The sequence below is a fragment of the Meriones unguiculatus genome, chromosome 5 (genome assembly GCF_030254825.1).
Source record: "Meriones unguiculatus strain TT.TT164.6M chromosome 5, Bangor_MerUng_6.1, whole genome shotgun sequence".
In the NCBI taxonomy this organism is placed as follows: Eukaryota; Metazoa; Chordata; class Mammalia; order Rodentia; family Muridae; genus Meriones; species Meriones unguiculatus.
In genome coordinates this window covers 52,518,033-52,536,386 of record NC_083353.1, presented here as the reverse complement: position 1 = coordinate 52,536,386, position 18,354 = coordinate 52,518,033, and the positions used below count along the sequence as shown (strand labels likewise).

The 18,354-nt window shown below is 51.2% G+C and overlaps 1 protein-coding gene across 2 annotated transcripts; it reads right to left on the bottom strand.

The window, feature by feature from the left end:
- Positions 1-313: 313 nt before the first annotated feature.
- Positions 314-17,634, bottom strand: Hdac11 (histone deacetylase 11). 2 transcript variants are annotated; one of them, XM_021639281.2, is made up of 10 exons: positions 17,517-17,634; positions 16,809-16,957; positions 15,048-15,148; positions 9,200-9,316; positions 8,608-8,650; positions 6,994-7,070; positions 6,170-6,232; positions 5,426-5,522; positions 2,640-2,818; positions 314-1,904 (listed from the first exon to the last, which is right to left on the bottom strand). In XM_021639281.2, coding segments are annotated over exons 1-10 (1,044 nt in total). In that variant the 5' UTR covers positions 17,519-17,634; the 3' UTR covers positions 314-1,688. The 2 variants fall into 2 exon arrangements, with proteins under 2 accessions (XP_021494956.1, XP_060239733.1); XM_060383750.1 differs by having other exon boundaries at positions 17,415-17,532.
- Positions 17,635-18,354: the final 720 nt, after the last annotated feature.

Sequence of the window (18,354 nt, the reverse complement as noted above, 5' to 3'; positions counted from 1 at the left end):
AGTACTGTCTGACCTCTCTGCCCACTGCCCTGGCTGGGCCCAAGTGAACGTATTGCCAGAGATGCCAGACTTCTGACTGGTAAGCACCCCTGCAAAGGATGAGCCTCACACTTCCATGGCTGATAGAACAGCGTTGCAATCCTGCTCATCACTCAAAGATATGTGGCCTGGGGCAAACGCCTCACTCTCCTTGTGGGCCCTCAGTTTCCTTATGTGCTAAAATGGGAACTATGCTACCCTTGAGTCTCAGATGTTGGAAAAAAAGCAACAAAAACCACTCAACCTGGGCAGCCACCCTGGTGAAGTGTCTGGATTGGTGAATTTTAAATCTTTATTTCCAGTGGTCCTCAGGAGGCAGGACTGTCTACCTCAGAACACACAGCAACAACCTGGAGCCTGTCTGTCACTCTGACAGAAACTCCACAATGACAAACTGTGCTGTCACCACTCCCCATGTCCTGGGAGGTGCCTCCATCAGATGCAGGGAGGCCATGGCAGAGGGGTGTGGAAGTGCATTGTTAGTACCGTGGGGTTTGGTCCAGGTCAGTGGTTTGGACGATTGGTGACTTTGGCATCCTCCCCACTCCAGCAGAGGGAGTATGAAGGACACCATGGAGGTTGTGGGAATACCCCACATGGTAATGAATATGAGTCCTGTAGTTGGGGCAGATCCAAGGCAGGAGAAAACCCAGCTGGCCCACATCCTCCTACTCTTGTGCCATTGGTTAAGTTGCCAATCACTGGCTAGGGGTGGGTGCTTTTCTGCCTAGGTCATGGAGGGCCTTGGCTGTACCTTTAGGGTAAAATGGCCAGAGGGCAGGTTGACCCTGGGGCCACAGACAGTGATGGAAAACTAGAACTTTGGGTGAGGCCAGTGGAGATTATAACTCACCCAGGGTCTGTGCAGCCACTGCATGTAAATGTTACATTTGATGCCCTCCCTCCAGGAAGCCCCACCTAGGGCTAGTTTGGCCACCAGCCCCCATCTGACTCCTGCCTGCTGGGTATCACCTTCCTCTCCTCTCCATCCTGGTCAATAGCCCCTTAAAAATTCCAGTTTGGAGGGTCATTTCTGAGCTAAACATTCCTCCCAAACTCACTCCCATGCCAAAGTAGAGGCCTGGGGCATCCTCAACATCCCACCCCAACACCATAGAGGGGCTTGGGAAAACAGGTCTAGACCTTGATTTATTGAGGGGAACCCAAACTGGAAAATCCCAACTTCCTTCCCTAGGCCTACATATCCACATCAGGGACTTCTACCTGTTGGCTAGGAACCCAGCGCCCTCTGGAGGCTGGCTATGGAAACTTTCCTCAGACCCATGGTCACCATCACCCAGGGGTGGACCTTCTCCAGAATGAAGTGAGGGCGTAAACCAACTGGGTCAGGGAGGGCCCATCTTCTGGCCGATCTGGACAGCAGGTGACCCTATTCCAGAGGTCCCTCCCTGTGCCTGGAGCCTGCCTGCATCCCGTGAGGGCTCCTCCCTGGGACTCAGCTCTTCCACCCCAAGGCCCAGAGACCTTTGGGCACCTGGTGGGGAGTGGAGGAGCGGCCAGCAAGGCTGGGCTCCTGCTCTTCCTGCCCCTCCACGCTCACTGGCAGCTGTCTTCACAGCAACAAACACAGGCGGGTGGGCGGGTGGACGGGGTGGGGGGCAGATATGGTAATGCTCTGTGGGTAGCTGTCAAGGTACAGCACAAGAAAGCAGGGGAATGTTTGAGTTCTGTGCTGGGACACAGGGAAACTCAGGCCCAATGAGCCCCAGGTCATGCAAATTGAGGATGGAGTCAGCGATGATACGGGCTGTGCGCTTCTGGTACCCACCCGAGGTCACCATAAGGATGGGTATATCGTGGGCTCGGACCACCCGGAAAACAACTTCATCCCGCTTCACGATGCCCTGTGGGAAAACAGGGAGGGGGAGCTCAGATGGGTCTGAGTTCCCATGGTGTCAAAAAGTACTACTGCAAGTCTAGCCCTGCTGTGGACTGCTGCTGCTTTAGCTCATCTCCTCCAGCCATAAGGCTGCCCATATTTTCGGCTGCTGCCAAACTCCAGAGCATGGCTTCCCTGACCCACCACGGCCCGGGCACACAACTTGGCAGATAGACAAATGCCCAAAAATGACCCCATGTGGGGGCAGTAAAGATGTGCCTCTGGGCTGATGGACACATGTCCTAGGTGGCCCTCAGGTCAGCATTATGGTTTGAATATGTAAATGTCCTCCACAGGTTCATATGTTTGAACACTTGGTCCCCAGCTGGTGATACTATCTGGGAAAGTGCTAGAACTTTGGTTGGCACAGTCTGATAGAGAAAGTAGGCTTTGGCATTTTATACCTGGGCCCGACTTCCTATTCTCTGTCTCTGTCTCTCTGTCTCTGTCTCTTTCTCTGCTTCCTGAGTAGAGATGAAACAATCTCTGCTTCCTGACTGCCCCACCAGCCTCATGCTCTTGCTGCTGTCTTCCCTACCATGACTGTATCCCCTCAGTCAAAAAGATTGAGTCAAAAAGACCCCTGACTCCCTACGCTGCCACACTCTATCCTAGCAACAGAAAAGTAACTAATACGGTCAGAATGTGCTCAGGCTACGGACACGGGAATCCTCAAGGTGGGCCCCATGTTAGGACATACCGCTGGACTGATGGACAGCCCCCCAAGGCGGTCCCCCTCAAGGACGTCTGTGCCTGCGTTGTACACCACCACATCAGGTAGATGCTCCTGGAGGGACCTCCTCACGTTCCTCTCCACCTTTTCTAGGTATTCCTCATCTTCTGTGCCCCACTCCAACTCCACCTTCCGCCTGATGGCCTCTGGGGAAAGACACAAGCAGCCCTGAGTACAAGGCAGGGAAAGTGAGGCTGAGGATGGAAAAGATGCAGGGACCTGTTGGTGTCCACAGCAGGACCGACTCCATCTCAGTCTGGCCTCTCATCTCATCAAAGCTGAGTGGCGTGGGAACACCCATGGGAGTGCAGGTGACTAAAGCTGCAACACTTCATCCCTGAGGGCCTAGAGATCCTATCCTTGAGCCCTACCAACACTGGATACCCCTCACATGTTCCAGCCCAGGTTCCAAATAGTCCAGAGTCAGCTTAGGCAGAGCCACCAATGAGCTTACCTCCACACCTGTGCATAAATGTCCCAGCCATGTTTTCATCTTAAATGTCCCCTAGAGGCCCATCTGTTGAAGGCTTGGTTCCCAGCCTATAGTGCTACTCTAAGGTGCTACTGGTGACTGGACCTTTAATGAGGTAGAGGAAGTGATGCTACTTGGGAGTGATATATCAAAGGCTATGTTCCTTCATGTGTCTTTGCCTTCAGCCATCATGAGGCGAGAAGCTTTGCCTACTACATGTGCAGCTGTGGTACCCTGTGACATGATAGGACCAAAGCAACAGGGCCTATTGAGAACCAGGACCGATCTGTGGGCCAAGGCAGACCTTTCCTCCTCTCAAGCTCTCAGCCACCTCTGCTCCAAGGCTGCTGCTGACCTCAGTAGTGGTCCCATGGTACTGGCGTCTTCAAGATTAGCCTATGCATTCTATCACAGGGACAGAAAGATGACAGACACTACACTACCTGTGGAGTGGGCAAGTTGCTGATTTCAAACCTGGTCTCAGAGCCTTTGAGTCCATTTTTGCTATTTTTAAAAAATATTTTATTGTATTTAAATTTAATTTGTATTTGAGTTTAATTACATCTATATGGGGGTGTGTACATTAGTACAGTGCCTGCAGAGGCCAGAAGAGATCATTGGATCCCCTAGAGCTCGAATAAGAGGTAGTTGTGAACAACCTTATATGTATATAAGAGTTGGGAATTGAACTTAGCTTTTATGAATTGAAGGTTGTTTTGTTTTTTGTTTTTTCCAGCCTTCATTTTTGGTACCAGTTCATGGGGTATTGCTGTGACAGATTTTAGGAAGATTGTGGTAATACTTGAACTTTGGGTTGGAAAAGCCATTGAGGTGCTCAGTGGCTCAGAAGGGCTGTTCTGTGGGAGCCTGGAAGTTAAGAATGTGGAGGACAATGAAGACAATGGATGCCAGTGCTGTGAAGCTTCAGAGGGGATTACAGGCTCTAGTAGGACCATTCGTGTGATGTTTTGTATTAAGAATCTATGGCTCTGGTCATCTGGAGCTTAAGGATCAGCTGTGACTAACAAGAAACCATCGGCACTGAAGTGAAACCTTTGCTTTCCTGGGACAGTTAATACTAGTCAGTTGGGGCTGAGAATTAGTGGCGGTTAAGAAGAGACAGGCATTATCAAGGCAACATTTTCTGGAAGTGTTTCCTCAGGATCAGTACACAGAAGCGGAGGTTCAGAGGAGGCCAAGGCTGTATATTGTGCTGGAAGCTGAGTTTTATAATATGTCTGAGTCTCCCAAGTGGTACTGGTTTTGAAGGCCTGAAGGGGTTTATGGAGAAAAGTTGAGGCTTGGCGTCATGAGGCTTGGAGAGCCTGGAAAGGCCAGGATTGAACTTTGGGTTTTCTTTGGTTTGATTGTGACTGTGCCCTGGTTCTTCCTTCACGGAGTGAGGAAAACATGTTCATTTTGATTTTTATGGGAAGCCAGTTATCAGACTGTAGATGTTTTAAAGAAACTTCAGAGTTTTAGAACAAGCTTGGAGTTTTAGAGAGACTCATATCTTTGGAGAGACTTTGGATATTTTAGAGAAACTTTGGACTTTGAAATATATTTTAAATGTTTTAAGGAAACTGAACTTTTAAAGTGCTTGACTTTTTAAGGACTAGAGCTTTTATAAATCAGAATGTTTTATATTGTGATATTAATATTAACATACCATCTTGGGGACACGTGAGAAAGGAAAGGTTGAAGATGAACAGTGATGTGTTTGTGCATCAAATTGACAAGGGGTCAATTGTGTTGGCTAGTATTTTATGGGTTGTGCCACCCCTGGGCAGGTGGTCCTAGGTTCTAAGAAAAGAAAGGAGCAGGTCAGGAGGAGCAAGCAAGTAAACAGCATCCTCTTATGGCTTCTGCTTCAGTTTCTGCCTCGAGATTCCGCCTGGAGTTCCTGCCCTGACTTCTCTCATAATGTACTTTATAGAGACTGTAATAAAACCTTTCCTCTCCAAGTTGCTTTTGGTCATGGTGTTTTACAAAAACAATAGAAATCTAACTAAAATACAAATCTTCTGAGTTTACTTCTGTCATCTTTTTTCTATTTCTCTCTGTGTCACTGTCTCATCTATGTTCGCTCCTAACGAGAAGCCCTTGTAACGTAGTCTCTGGCCAAGTTTCTGCAATCTTGGGGTCGAGTGACTCCCTCAGGTCTCCACAGGCTTGCAGGTTCAGTAGAAGCACCCATTTCATGGAAATGCTACAGATAAATGAGGTGGTATAGCCATACCCACCAGGCACACACTGAGGTCGGAGATGGGGCGAAACTTACCTTTAGCAAAGCGGTCCCCAGGGTAGATGTGGCGGTTGTAAACATCCATGATATATACACGCCTGTCACCCATGAAGTCTCTCTCATGTCCATTGCCCTGTGGGCAGACACAACCGTCACTGCAGGCAGCTGCTCTCAGGAAGGGGGACCCCAACCATCTCAGGAACTGCCTCCTGCTTTGTTGGGTGACTTGACTTCAGGGACCTAGTGTCACACAACTGTCAAGCAGCAGAGCTGGACACACTTGAGGCGTGACCTCATAGCCTTCTTAAGAACCTGCAGTATGCCAAGACCCTCTCTGTGAAACAAGGCAGGGTCTGGCCCTGCTACCCGCTTGGCTCTGCTGGGTCATCAGTGGGATTGGGACATGGAGAGCAAACTGTAAATGGTTGTGCACATGTAACTTGGTTTACGTTTACTTGAAGCAGAGTATAGGGGGCAGAGAAGTTAAGGTTTACAAAGCGCCTCCAGCATGGTCAGCAGTTGGCAGTGAAACCCCTTGGGATCAAGGACAGGAGCAAGGATGTGGATCTACCACCCTAGCTGGGCTGAGCCAATAGGAAGACTAAGTCTGCACTTTGAGTAAAGCAAATTAAACTGGCTGAAGCACATTTGGTCCATTTCCAGAAGGAGGGTACCCCACAGCTTGGGGCTGTGTATCAGACAGAGGCTGCCAAGAACATGGGAAGGGGACTTTCTCACCACAGGAAAGCGCTGGGGTCTGGGCTCCTGCAGAGTGCTCACCTGATGAGCATCCAGATCAATGATGGTGGCTCTGGAAATGCCTTCCACACGTTCAAACAGGAACTGACAGGGAGAGAATAGGTGTGAGGACTGGACAAGCCAGAAGACCCAACCCAGCCCTTTGGGAACTAAGGGGTTGAGGAGTCAGGAGGACAGTTGGCAGACATTGCTTTCCCAGGAGAGCTGGGGTACTGGGAGAAATGGGGTTGAGTGGGAAGGGGGGACGTCAGTAAAGGTTCTGGGGGCAAACAGTATCCTGCAGCCTGAAGACTGGGGAATCAGGTCCTGGATTCCCTGGGTAATGTGGGGTTGACATATTAGCCCCATAGTCTTGGAATTTAACTCCTCAAACTCTGCTTCATTCTATAATGCTAAATCTTGATGCCTCTTCCTTCTCGAGGAGAACCCCTTCCATCTTCCCCTCCATGTTCTCCTGAGCCCTGTTCTAACAGCCAGGCCTACTGACAGCCCATCTACTGTGAGAACAGAGATCCCATTAGACTGGCACTCAGCATGAGACTAGGCAGAGAGCAGACTGGGGGCCCAGGGGTTTGACATAATCAGTCTGGGCAAGCTCCCTTTACTGGGTTTCCTCGTTTGTGATAGTCAGGGGTTCAGTAAGGGGAGGTGCAGGGGAAGAAGCTGGGTCCAGGTTAGGATATGAAATCAACAGCAGCTGTGCAGAGCTCTGTGGTCACCATGAGCGCAACTTCTCGACCTCCTCCTCCCCTTCCTCCCATTCCCTTCCCTGGAGTGTGTGGTGAGCTATGGGAAATTATGAGGGAAGGCTTTCAAAGGAAGGTACCACAGGTTCAGAGACACACCTTGATAGCCAGTGTGATGTCTGCATAGGCACAGAAGCCCCCGCCTCGGTCACTGGAGCAGTGATGGAAGCCACCGCCTGCAGAAAGGCAGACAGTGGTGCTGGTCAGAGCCAGGTCCAGGTATCCTCTCCCTCCCTTCCTGCTGGGATTCCAGGTTGGCCAAGTAAACAGAACACCTGGGCATGTCATTACTCCAGGCCAAGAGGTAGCTCCATGCCATAGCTACCTCACCCCACAATAAAGGCCATTCTCAAGGGAAACCCAGCCATGTCAGCTAGCTTGGCTGCCCTGGGTTCCCACACCAGGAAAGGGGCAGCCCCCACAGCTTGCCTTGGACCAGGGTTCTCCTAGTAGTAGACAGAGATGATTAGGAAGGGTGCCCTGTCCTGGCCGCAGCTGTCCATGCCACCCCCTAACCCTGAGACATAGTCTGGGAGTCCTTGTTGGTTTGGACCAGATTGATGCTGATGCCTGCCTTCTGACAGAATGACTAGCAAGCTGCTACAGGCCCTGTATCCCTGCAGACCTTGGGCTATAGGAACCTTCTGAAATGGAGATCCAAAACTACTCCCACCCCAACAGTGTGAGGCTAGGGCCATGCAGGTGAAGGACTTGCCTCTTCCATGCCTTAGGGACCCTAAAAGTGTACCCAGTTTGCGAAAGCCTCTCTATAGCCCAGAAGGGAGCTCCACCTTCACCAGTACCTCTTACAGATAGTATGCCTCGGGCACACAGAGGAACAGCATGCCCAGAGAACACAACTAGCAAACAGCAGCATTATCATTGAAAGCCAAGTTTGATCAGGACCAAGATGCTCAACTTTAACCAGACCCTAGTTTCCATGGCAGAAGTGTCACCGTGGTCCTCCATGAACTATGTTACAGACATGTAGAGCATGAACCACCCATGTGTTTGTGCAGCTGGGTATCCTAACCCCATGGCTAGGCTAGATCTAATGCTGAGTACCCAGCAATGCAAGCAGTAAGAGACATGGCTCCTAGCCATGCGGAATTCACAAAGAGGGCTCAGGGTCTGCTACAGGCCTCCACACAAGCCAGTGCCTTCTCACTATGTTAAGTTCCTCATAAGATGACTACACAACAGAACAACAACAACAACAACAAAGGCTGCTGGGGGAAATGATCTTCAGTTATCAAGGACTGTGCAAACAGATGTGCAAGGGCCACACAGAACCAAGGAGCACTAGCCCTAAGAAACCCTGCGGTGGCACTGAGCCTGGGCCCCTCCACTAACCACATGACTGAGCTCTGTCCACTGGCCTAGACCCCAGAAGTATGGAGCTTTTTGGAAGAGCCACATGGAGGCAACTAATTCCATGCAGACATGCCCAGGGACCTGACTAAAAGATGCCACAGGCTCTCTGGGTGGGAAAGAACTTCCTGTCATTGGACATATGAAAATGTTGGGCGTGGCATCCTCAGGACAAATATCCTAAAGAGATAGAGGTATTGAGGCCTGCATAGGAACAAAAAGGCTGCATGACCACTTCCAGGCTACTGAGCTGGCTCTGCTGCTGGTTTTCCTGCTCCTTCATCCCCACACCCTTTCCGGCTTCACCAGGACAGCCAGGCATTGTGACGCCCCAGCACTCACCAACATTGATGGCCCAGCCTCGTTCCACGGCAAGCTTCCCCGCCTTTGGAGACAAGCAGAAGGTAAGGAGTTCAGGCCTCACCCCAGTGTAGTCATGCATTCAATATAAGGTCTGGGCAGGAATCGGCCACAGTTGGGATCAGACAGCACCTCATTCCTCAACAGACCAGCAGCAACCGAACCAGACTGCCAGCATGGGAAAGGGTGGGTGGCCCTCCTGACTTTACAGGGAAAGCACCAGAAATTCAAGGGAAGTGAGCCAGAGTCCCACATGAATTTCGAATGGAAAAGAGATAGCCTGCTCGTTGGGATTAATGCAGGCTGGTGGCTGCAATCCTGCAGGCATCGGGGTGAATGGCAACAAATACAAAACTTGGCAGTGTAGGAGGCCAATGACCGTGGCTGGGACAGACCTCATTGATTCAGATGCAAAGTGTCCCTCAACCCGCTCCACAGTCTGTTAGGAGTGCTACTGCAGAATATACTTTTGTTGGGTTACCAACACAGTAAGTCAAATTGTTATTGGGTGGGGCAGGACCCTACAGGGAAAAATGGGGTAGGGACCAGGAGCTGCACACCCCACCCAGCCTACCATAATGGTGCCTCCAGTCTGGGTCCGCAGGGGCCTCAGCACCTTCCTCTGCACAAGGAAGTTGGGGAGAAAGATGACAGGGGGGATCTCAGTGATGGTAGCCACCACAAAGGACCACTGTGGAAAGAGACATGGAAGTCAAACTTGGTGCCAGGCCTGGGCATAGCAGCTCCATCTCTTTGTTGGGAAGTGACAGCTGTGAGCCACCTCACAGTCCCAGCTTTTAGCTTGGGCACAGTGCCATTGATTCACTGTGAGGTTGGGCACAGACAGCAGACTAAGGCACTCTTCTGCCCTCTCGTGTCCATAACAAGGGCTGCAGGCTGAGCTGAGACTGCCTGTGGCTCCTCCTCCCAGATGCCCAGCAAGAACCAGGAGGGCCTTGTCTCTGGTGTCAAGTGACAGTCAGCACTTCCTATGATCTTAGGGCCTATGAAACACTCCAGGTTGGCTTGAGGTCCTGTCTTGTGCTGGGACACTTGTAACCAAGGCTAACAAGCGAGCAGGTGCTATGACAGAGAAGAATTAGTCTTTAGAGGGCCTTGTGGAAAAGACATCCACTAAAGGTAAAAAGTGAACAAGAGTCCCCCAGATGCAGGAATTAGGCCAAAGATGCAGTTTAGGGCAAAGAGTTGAGTCCAGAAATGAGAGAAAGTGGGCATGGCAAGGCAGTCTTCCACAGTTCAGGGCTTGGTCTGCTAGGACAGGCTCACAGCATACTACCGGAGCAGTACAGAGGCACAGAAAAACAAAAGCCAGAACTAAACACTAAACTCACAGGACCCCCTCCATCTCCATCGGATATGAGCTACTTGGTTATTTTTTCTGCACTGCCGATCCCTGGACTCCTATCCTTTCTGCTAAGCACTGCAGAAGCCGGATGTGATGTGCCTGGCTCCCTCCGCTGCTCCTTGTTCTCTAGTTGGAGACATGCTCTCTCTCCACATCCCCGGATGTCCTCTTACTAAGTAGACCAGGCTGGCCTCCAACTCAGAGACCCAACGGCCTTTGCCTCCGGAATGCTGTGACTAAATGCATGCACCACTACACCCTGCCTGTTCTTTACAGACAGTTGTTTCTCTGCTTTCACCAGGGGATTGCTTCACCAGGATCCATTAGAGCACCAGGCCCGTGTCCAAATGGAGTCACACTTACATGGAACCCGAGCACATCCTCCTGCATAAATCCTGCCTAGATTGCTTATCACATGGACCATGTTACCTCTCTGAGAGTGTATGTCATAGCTTAGGGATTAGCACAAGAAATTTGTATGCTAAGATGGATGCAATATCCTTTTCGGAATATTCTCCCTCTGTGGTTGGTTGGACCTGAGAACAAAGGACCCAAATATATGGACTCTTGCCTGTCATTATGAGTCTATTTTGAGCTAAAGGTAATGTGGTAATACATGCCTGTCATCCCAGCTTGGGAGACGGAGGCAGAAGAATAAGGAGTCTGAGGCCACCCCTGGCTACATAAGACCCTGTCTCAAAGAAACGAAACAAAATTAAAAATACATATGTTGTTTAATTAGAATCTCATGCCTCAGTTACTTCAGGAGTATTTCAAATGCTGGCCAGCCACTGTGGCCGGTGGTTGGATGGAGTTGATAGAATGTGCCCATCATGGCAGTTTTTATCAGGCAACACTGCTCTGTAAAAAAAAAAAAAAATTAGTGACCAAATAAAACATTGGTGCAGGGAAGGGGCAGCCTGTGGCTGGGTTCCGGGGAAAGAAGGACAAAAGGGCGTGGAACAGTGGGCTGTGGGCCAGGGAGATGGTCGGGGTTTAGTGGATAAAGGGCTTCACAGGGACTCTGACACGGGGCAGTAGAAGACAGAGCAACTGAGAAGGGCTCTGGGGTGGAGGGGACAACATGGGACAGATAAGATTATCTGGGATGTGCAGCAGGTCAACCAGGGGACAGCCCAGATGAGTAGGCAGGACCCACCCAGAATGCCTTGTGACAAACTTGGGTGGGGCAAGGGCTCCGAGATGGTCAGGCTGGATGCAGGGCTTCAAAGAGGCTCTGTTGTACAGTTTTGGGTGAAGCCCTTTCCCTCTGTGCCTGTCCTCTTGTCTGCAAACCAGGGTTTGAAATGAGGGTTTGTAACTGTGGAACCCTGGAGAGGCCTGCCCTTACCTCCATAAAACACTGTCCTAGCTGCCCAGAGGTTATACTGGAGCTGCGCACGGCCACCAGCAGGTCTGTGTCACCATCCAAGGCTAGAAGACATTTGTGTCTATCCACTTCAGAGGGGCTTTAGTACAATCAAGCTTAAATCTAAAATAAAACTAAAATCCAGCTGCTCAGGAGGTGAGTGGGAAGATCATGAGCTCAGATGAACCTATATCAAAATTAAAGGTTTCTTTAAAGTTTTTTTAAAGAGGGGAAGATTGATGATGTGGCTTAGTAACTGAGTGCTTCCCTAGGTTTGCTCTCTAGTATGGAGAAAAGAAAATTAAATAACTATAAAATAAACAAATAAGCCTAAAGTTTCAGGGGTCCCTGGGCTCTGTAACTTTTCTTGCCAATCTGGTAAGTCCAAAGCCTTGTGCTGGGAGCTGTAGGCTCCTGATTGGATATCCTCGTGGGCTCTCTCTGCTGCTTCTATCTGCTATTTGTTATTTTACTTTTGCTTGATATATAATATATGTAATAAGCTCATTCCCTCAAAACCCATATGGCTATGCTCGATCTTTTCCTGGTCCACAATTGGTGTATACCCCAAATAATCATAATTGGGTGTTCCAACATATGTGTAGGGGCATATCAATAGCAACACTACTGATGATCACAAAAGTGGAGAGATAACTCATGTGTGCATAAGCTAATAGAGGGACAAACAACATGGTAGAATGTTATGCATCCACGAAGAGGGTTGTGTAGGGGTGGTGTGGCTCACATGCTTGACACCCGCTGGACGAGTTGTGCAGTGAGGCAAGCCAAAGCACACCCACTGTTTGATTCCATCTGTACTAAGTCAAGTACAAAGTACATGAGTCTGTGGAGGCACACTAGAGATGGGCAGGGACTGGGCAGAGGACAAGGCACACCAGGGACCAAGTGTTCCATAGGATCAGGTTTCCTTTCAGGGTGATGAGAACAGTTGTGGATCATGACATCACATGGAAGATGATGGAAATGCTGAACTTCAAAGACAGTGGATTGTGTCATTTGTAACTAACCACGTTTTCTTTTTTCTCTAAAGGAAAGATGGCCTTTGGAGGGAAGAACTGACAAAGTCAAAGATCCAGGCTCCCATCCCCTATAGCCCTTCCCATCTTCTGCCCTCTAGGTGCCCTGAGGTCAGTCTCCCTCCCTCTCACAGGGCCTTTGCATTTGTGGCTCCTGCTTAGACTGCCCTTCCCTCTCTCCCATCACAGGCCACCCTTCAGGCCTCCTGGCCTCACTGTCCTCTACACCCCTTTCCGTGGGCGCTTGGCACCTGCACAGCTAGTTACATTTCTTCTCTGCTCTCCATTGGAGAGTGACTTGGTCTCTGGCTCCATCCTTTCCCTGCAGGACCCAGAACAGTGTGCACGCTGGTTATAAACTTACCAATGGTGCTCAGGGACAGACACCAGGAGCTGCCCAGCTCTGACCTGTTCCAGAGGCAGGGCCTTAGAGTTCACAGCCAGTAAAGGGACAGGGCTGACGCTGCCAAGATGCCAATCTTAATGTGACCAACCCTAGGCTATACACACAGAAGATGCTCCTGCACCAATGTTTTGTTTCTCTTTCGGTGTACTGGTCAATGGGCTGGGAGTGCAGTGTTCCCATCCCAGGCAGGTGTTTGGGAAGAGCAGATTGGGGGGGGGGGGGCGGTATGGTACACAGTACCTGCAGAAATACCCAAGGATAACAACCCTGGGAACCCTAAAGCGAACTCAGACACTGCCTGAGATATCCACAGCAGAGGAAAGGGGCAGACAATGCGGACATGGGGTGGGGGAGGTGTGCTGGAGCTGTAGCAGGAGATAATGGGTCTCACCTGAGCGGCAACAGCATTTCATACATCACTCCCCCACTGCAAACCTGTTTGTGGTACTCAGGATAAAATCCACGTTTCCTCCTCAGCTTGCCAGACCCAGTGTGGCCTGGTGCTGACTGCCCAGGTGTATTATAAAAAAGTTATGTTTTCCCCTTTGATCTGGTTCCCAGGGAGCTCTGGGCCAAATGTTACTTCACCATCATCTTGGTGAACCTGTATGTGTTATGTTGATATAGCTAAATCCCCCAGCCTTGTTCTTATTTTCTATTTGGGACTCACAGACCATGTTGCTTCTAGGATTTTGGGACCACAGCCAGGCAGGCAGCCTGCCTCATAAGTTTCCCTGAAGGTTTTATAAATGGGTAACTATCCTGCTAACTATCTCACCAGGCCCCGCCTCATCCAGTCCTCACTCTGTTTTGGTCTCTCCATGTCCAAACTCAAGAGCATCCTACCCCTTGCCTTCCCCTTCCCCTCCCCCTCTGCACTCCTGGCCAGGTTCCTGGGCTACGTACTAACCACGCATGTCTGGGCCCCAGGAAACCAGGGCAGCCAAGGCACTGGGCTTCCAGCCAATGCCTCACACCTCTCTCCTGGGAGCCAGGACACAGCGCCTTCCTGGCAATCTTTCATAAGCTCACACTGTCATGGTCCATCTAGAAGTCTCACAGCTCAGGCCATGGCTAGAGGGGGAAGAGGCCAGCAGCTATGGCCCTAGTCCTGGATAGATGCCAGAAAGGGTTCTCCCATGCTTACCAACCCCCTCCCCCAGAAAGTGACCTTGAGTAGGCACCGCCTATTTCTAAGCCAAAGTCTTTCTAGACAGACTGAAGCAGCCTGTTGACTTCCGCCATCTGTGGAGTCCTCAGGTCAAGATGACTCTAACAGGAAGCTTGGGGACCAGTGCTCCCATGCTCTGAGGCAGAGAATCAATGGCAACCCTGATACAGTTCAAGTCAGGACAGGCTGGCAGCCTGTCCTACCACACCAACCTGTCACATAAAAGATGTACTAAAGACCTCGACTCCCAACAAGAGCTTGCAGCCTCCCTCCCATGCAAAGAGGCCACCAGCAGACAGTGGAAGCCCAGTGTGGCCTGCAGCTGGGATTTAAAATCTTACAGTTAGCACATTCAAAATCAGGGTAGGGGCTGGGGCTGAGCCTGGGGCTGAGTGATAGGGTGCTTGCCTAACATGCATGAGGCCCTTAGTTCAATCCCAATAATCATTTTAAAAAATAGGAAAAAGAAAGAAATCTGAGAATATCATTTAATAATCAGCATTCTGATTTCTCTTGAAAAACAGGTACTGTAGTCATGCTGCATCTGGCTGTGCCACAACCAACCACACGGGGAGGGGAAGGTCTTCTGAGGTTCATCCCAGACACCTTTACCTGCCCCCACCCTGGTCTTCACATTCCCTGCAGGACCCTAGGGGCCTTTCAAACCCATTTATGTCCAAGAGTTTTCATTTACAAGGAGTCTTTAGAATAGCATCTCAACCCACTACAAAGACTGGACAGAGTGAAGTGGCCTTAGTGGACAGGACAGGGGATGATGTCCCTCCCCTTCCCACTGAGGTGATCCCAGCAGGGGCCTCTGAGGCCTGTCCAGAGCATAGGCTGAAAGTCACTAAATATGCCCAAAACCTCTAAGGGGGTCTGCACACCCCTGCTTTCACATACCCTGAGAATGGGGAGCTAACTACCCACAGAGATATCTTCTTATATCCCCCTCCTTATCTTAAGAACTAGAGACTCCCATGTGCTAGGGGCAGGAGTAGGTAACCTAAGGCTGAGCTTCCCCTCCTCCAGCCACTGCACCTGGCTACAGCCCACAGATCCCTGTACTGTACCTTCAACTCGTTGAGATAGCGCCTCGTGTGTACCACCAGCAGATCCTCCTCTGAGGCCTCCCGCGCCTCCACCAGCATGCCATCCGACAGCAACTTCTCTTCTGGAACCACAAAGCAAGCCCCTGCTTCCTTTTCAACTCTCAGGCCAGGCCCAGCCCCTAGACCCTCCCTTAGGCTCCAGGCTGGCCTCTGGCAGCCCCCCCCTCAACCCAGCACACAGTGAACTGGTGGGTAATCTGAGAATGGATGCCTCCATAGGCCAGTGTGGACAGCGGCTAGGCTCTCTGTCCCAGGGTTCTGAACTTGAAACACATGGCAGCCTCCATATTTTCCGTGTTGCTGACAGCCACCAGATGAACTCAGGCACAACTGGATAACTTCCAGAAGCAGATGGCACAAGGAAAAGGAATGCTATGAAAAAGCTCTTCATAGCAACCCTACCTCCACAGGTGGCTCGGGGCAGTATGGCCTTTCGTCAACCCCTTTGTGAGCCTTGCTCAATCCCCCTTGCTAAACCAAAGGAGAGGAGTAGCTCCCAAGCAGCAGAAGCCAGAGCCGAACAACTGCTGTTTTCAGAGCACTGCTTTCCTGCTGTGACCTTCTATTTATGGCAAGTGAAACTGCCTTTTCCCATTTTGATGGCATGGGTTTCCTTTTAAAATAAATTTAAGTTTAAAAAAAAAATCTCAAAGCTCATTTAAAAATACGCAGTAAACACAGGAGGGGGTAGTATAGGGGACAACAGGGTATCTGAGTGGCTTACGGTGTCTAGTGTCTGTTCTCTGTATACGGTTACGAAAGAGTGATGTCATTTTGCAAGAGACCCTGAGGCTGAGACCTGGCACTTCCTCCAGAGTACTATGAGACTGGGCCATGATGCTCTGGGTTCTAGAGGATTCAGAATCTAGGGTCTATTTTCAATGAGTCACGCTCAGAAATCAACCAGTCCCATCCACTTCTACACACACATCCAGGCAGGGGCTCCCTCCCACAGCAACCCATGACCTCTGGCACCTCCAGACCCAGCCAGCTCCTCACAGGGTCCCCAAGAAGCCTGCCCTGTGGTCCTGCCTCCCATCCTTCCTCATCCTCAAAGGAACAGGAGTAAAAGGGACCAGCTGTTCACTCCCAGCTAAGGGAGATGAGGAGCCCTTCTGTCGAGCCACTGGGAGAGGCAGGAACCCAGGGGGCAGAGAGAGCACTGGCAGAAAACCACAAGGCAGGCAACAGACGTGCAAGGCTAACATCCCGGGCTTACGCCAACGCCACGCATCACCTGTGTGCTTCCTACTCCATGTTTTCTTTTGGATGTTCAGGCTGGTCCCTACAGCGGAGGGGAAAGCTGTACCACTTGCCGTAGATAAGAGGTCACCAGAGAAACAAAAACAAACCCAACAGAAATAGCTGTGTTATTAACGTCTAATTTAATCCTATTTTCTGCGTAATGCAGAGCTGGGAGCTTGCTCTAGATTTTTTAGGAAGAGACGGGGACTAGATCTAACTGGAGGGAATATGAGACAGGACTCATCGTCCTAGGCAAGACTGCCTGGGAAGACCCTGTACGAGCAGGGCAGAAGGCAATCAGGGGGCTGAAGCCGAATAATGATGGGATGAATACAGGGATGGAGGAGGCAGGTGCAGGTATGAGGGCATGATGAGGATGGGGAGAAGAAATAAATGGAGGAGGCAGGTGCAGGTGTGAGGGGGTGGTGAGGATAGGGAGATGGAGGGGGCAGACGCCAGTGTAAGGGGCCTTCTTACCTTTCAGGAAGTTGATAACTTTGCCCCATTTCCCAGCATCAAAGGGGTGCAACTTCTCCAGGCCCATGAAGGTAATGTTGTAACGTGGCGAATACACGATGGGCCAGCGTTTCTCTGGTACATGCTGGTATAGCTGTGTTGCGTGTGGCCTTCAATGTGCAGAGAGATAGACGCAGATATGAAGGGCAGCCTCCTTATGAAAAGCAGTCTCCCCTCCCCACTCAGGCCAGGTCACTTAACACCAACAAAAATGAAAACAGCTCCTTCCTGAGCCCTGGCTGGTTTTGACTAAACCAGCTTCCAACACAGTCCTCACAGCAGCTCTGGGGACCAGGTGTGTCCAAGGTCACATGCCAGTGCCAGGTGTATTCAGGAGTACTGGCGCCAAGGCCCAAGGCCTGCACAGGGAAAGGCAGGGTGCGGGGTGAAGGGAGTTGGAATGTGGCTGTCTCACGAGTCAGCTCATGCATCTGCGAAGCTGGGAACAAAATGCTCTGGAGATGGGGGTGGGGGTAGCGCGTAGATCGCAATTGCAGGAGGCTGTGCCCTCGTCGCAGCCCTGCAGCCCTGCAGCCCACTGCGGTGCCCTGAGGAGGGGAGACCCACCATTCGCCCGCGCAGTCTCCCAGCCGCCCCCAACTGTCCCGCCGAACCCACGGAGATCCCCAGAACCCGGGCTTGGCCCCATGCGCGACCCAACACACTCACATCCCGCAGCCGGCCCTGCCTGCTCTGGCCGCCACTCCGCACCGGGAGGGGTGGGAGGGGTGCAGGGGGTGGGGCAGGCGCAGAACACGCCTCCATGGCGCCGGTCGCTGTGGGTGGAGCTCTGGCCTGCAGTAGCGTCACAGACGACTGGACCCGCGCTGGCCAAGAAGAGGCACCCAATGGAGTGCTGCCTGGGGGGCGTGGTCACGCGCAGCTCCTCCCGCACTCCCAAGGTAGAAATAAGCAGACTCTTGCTTAGGTGCTCTGACCATGGGCTTCTCTGTGCCGTCCGCGTTTCTGTGACCTCACTGTGGGGGTGGTAGGTCTGTTCTAGGCTTACCATCTCCGCTGTATGCTCCTTCTTGGGATGTAGCCCCCCCATTCCTGAGCCATCTGTGGCTACTTCACCATGGTATAAGCACTCCCCACTTGTCATAACCTTCCCCAAACCTCAGTTTCCCTATCTTTAGAACAGGCCTGATGATCCCGTCTTTAGGGTACAGTCGTGTATATCTGAACATTTCTTCTGTGCCCATTGCCCCTGAATCCTGGCTCTGGAAGCTGACCGACAGCTGGGGCTGTCTGTGTGGCTGGAACGTGGGAGGAGGCCCCAACAATAGAGCCCAGAAGAAGAGACAACGGGCTTCTGTTGGTCCAGCTGTCTCCATCAGCCAAACAAAAGCAGCTGACTAGAGGGCTGTCAGGAGAGCTAGCACAGCAGCTGGGAGCCACGGGGGCTCCCGGGTCATGCGAAGGGAACAGGCAAATTTCTTGTTTGCTAGGGGATAGGGCAGCTTGCCATACTGTGTTCTGTGTAGATCAGAAGACAAGTTCCTCC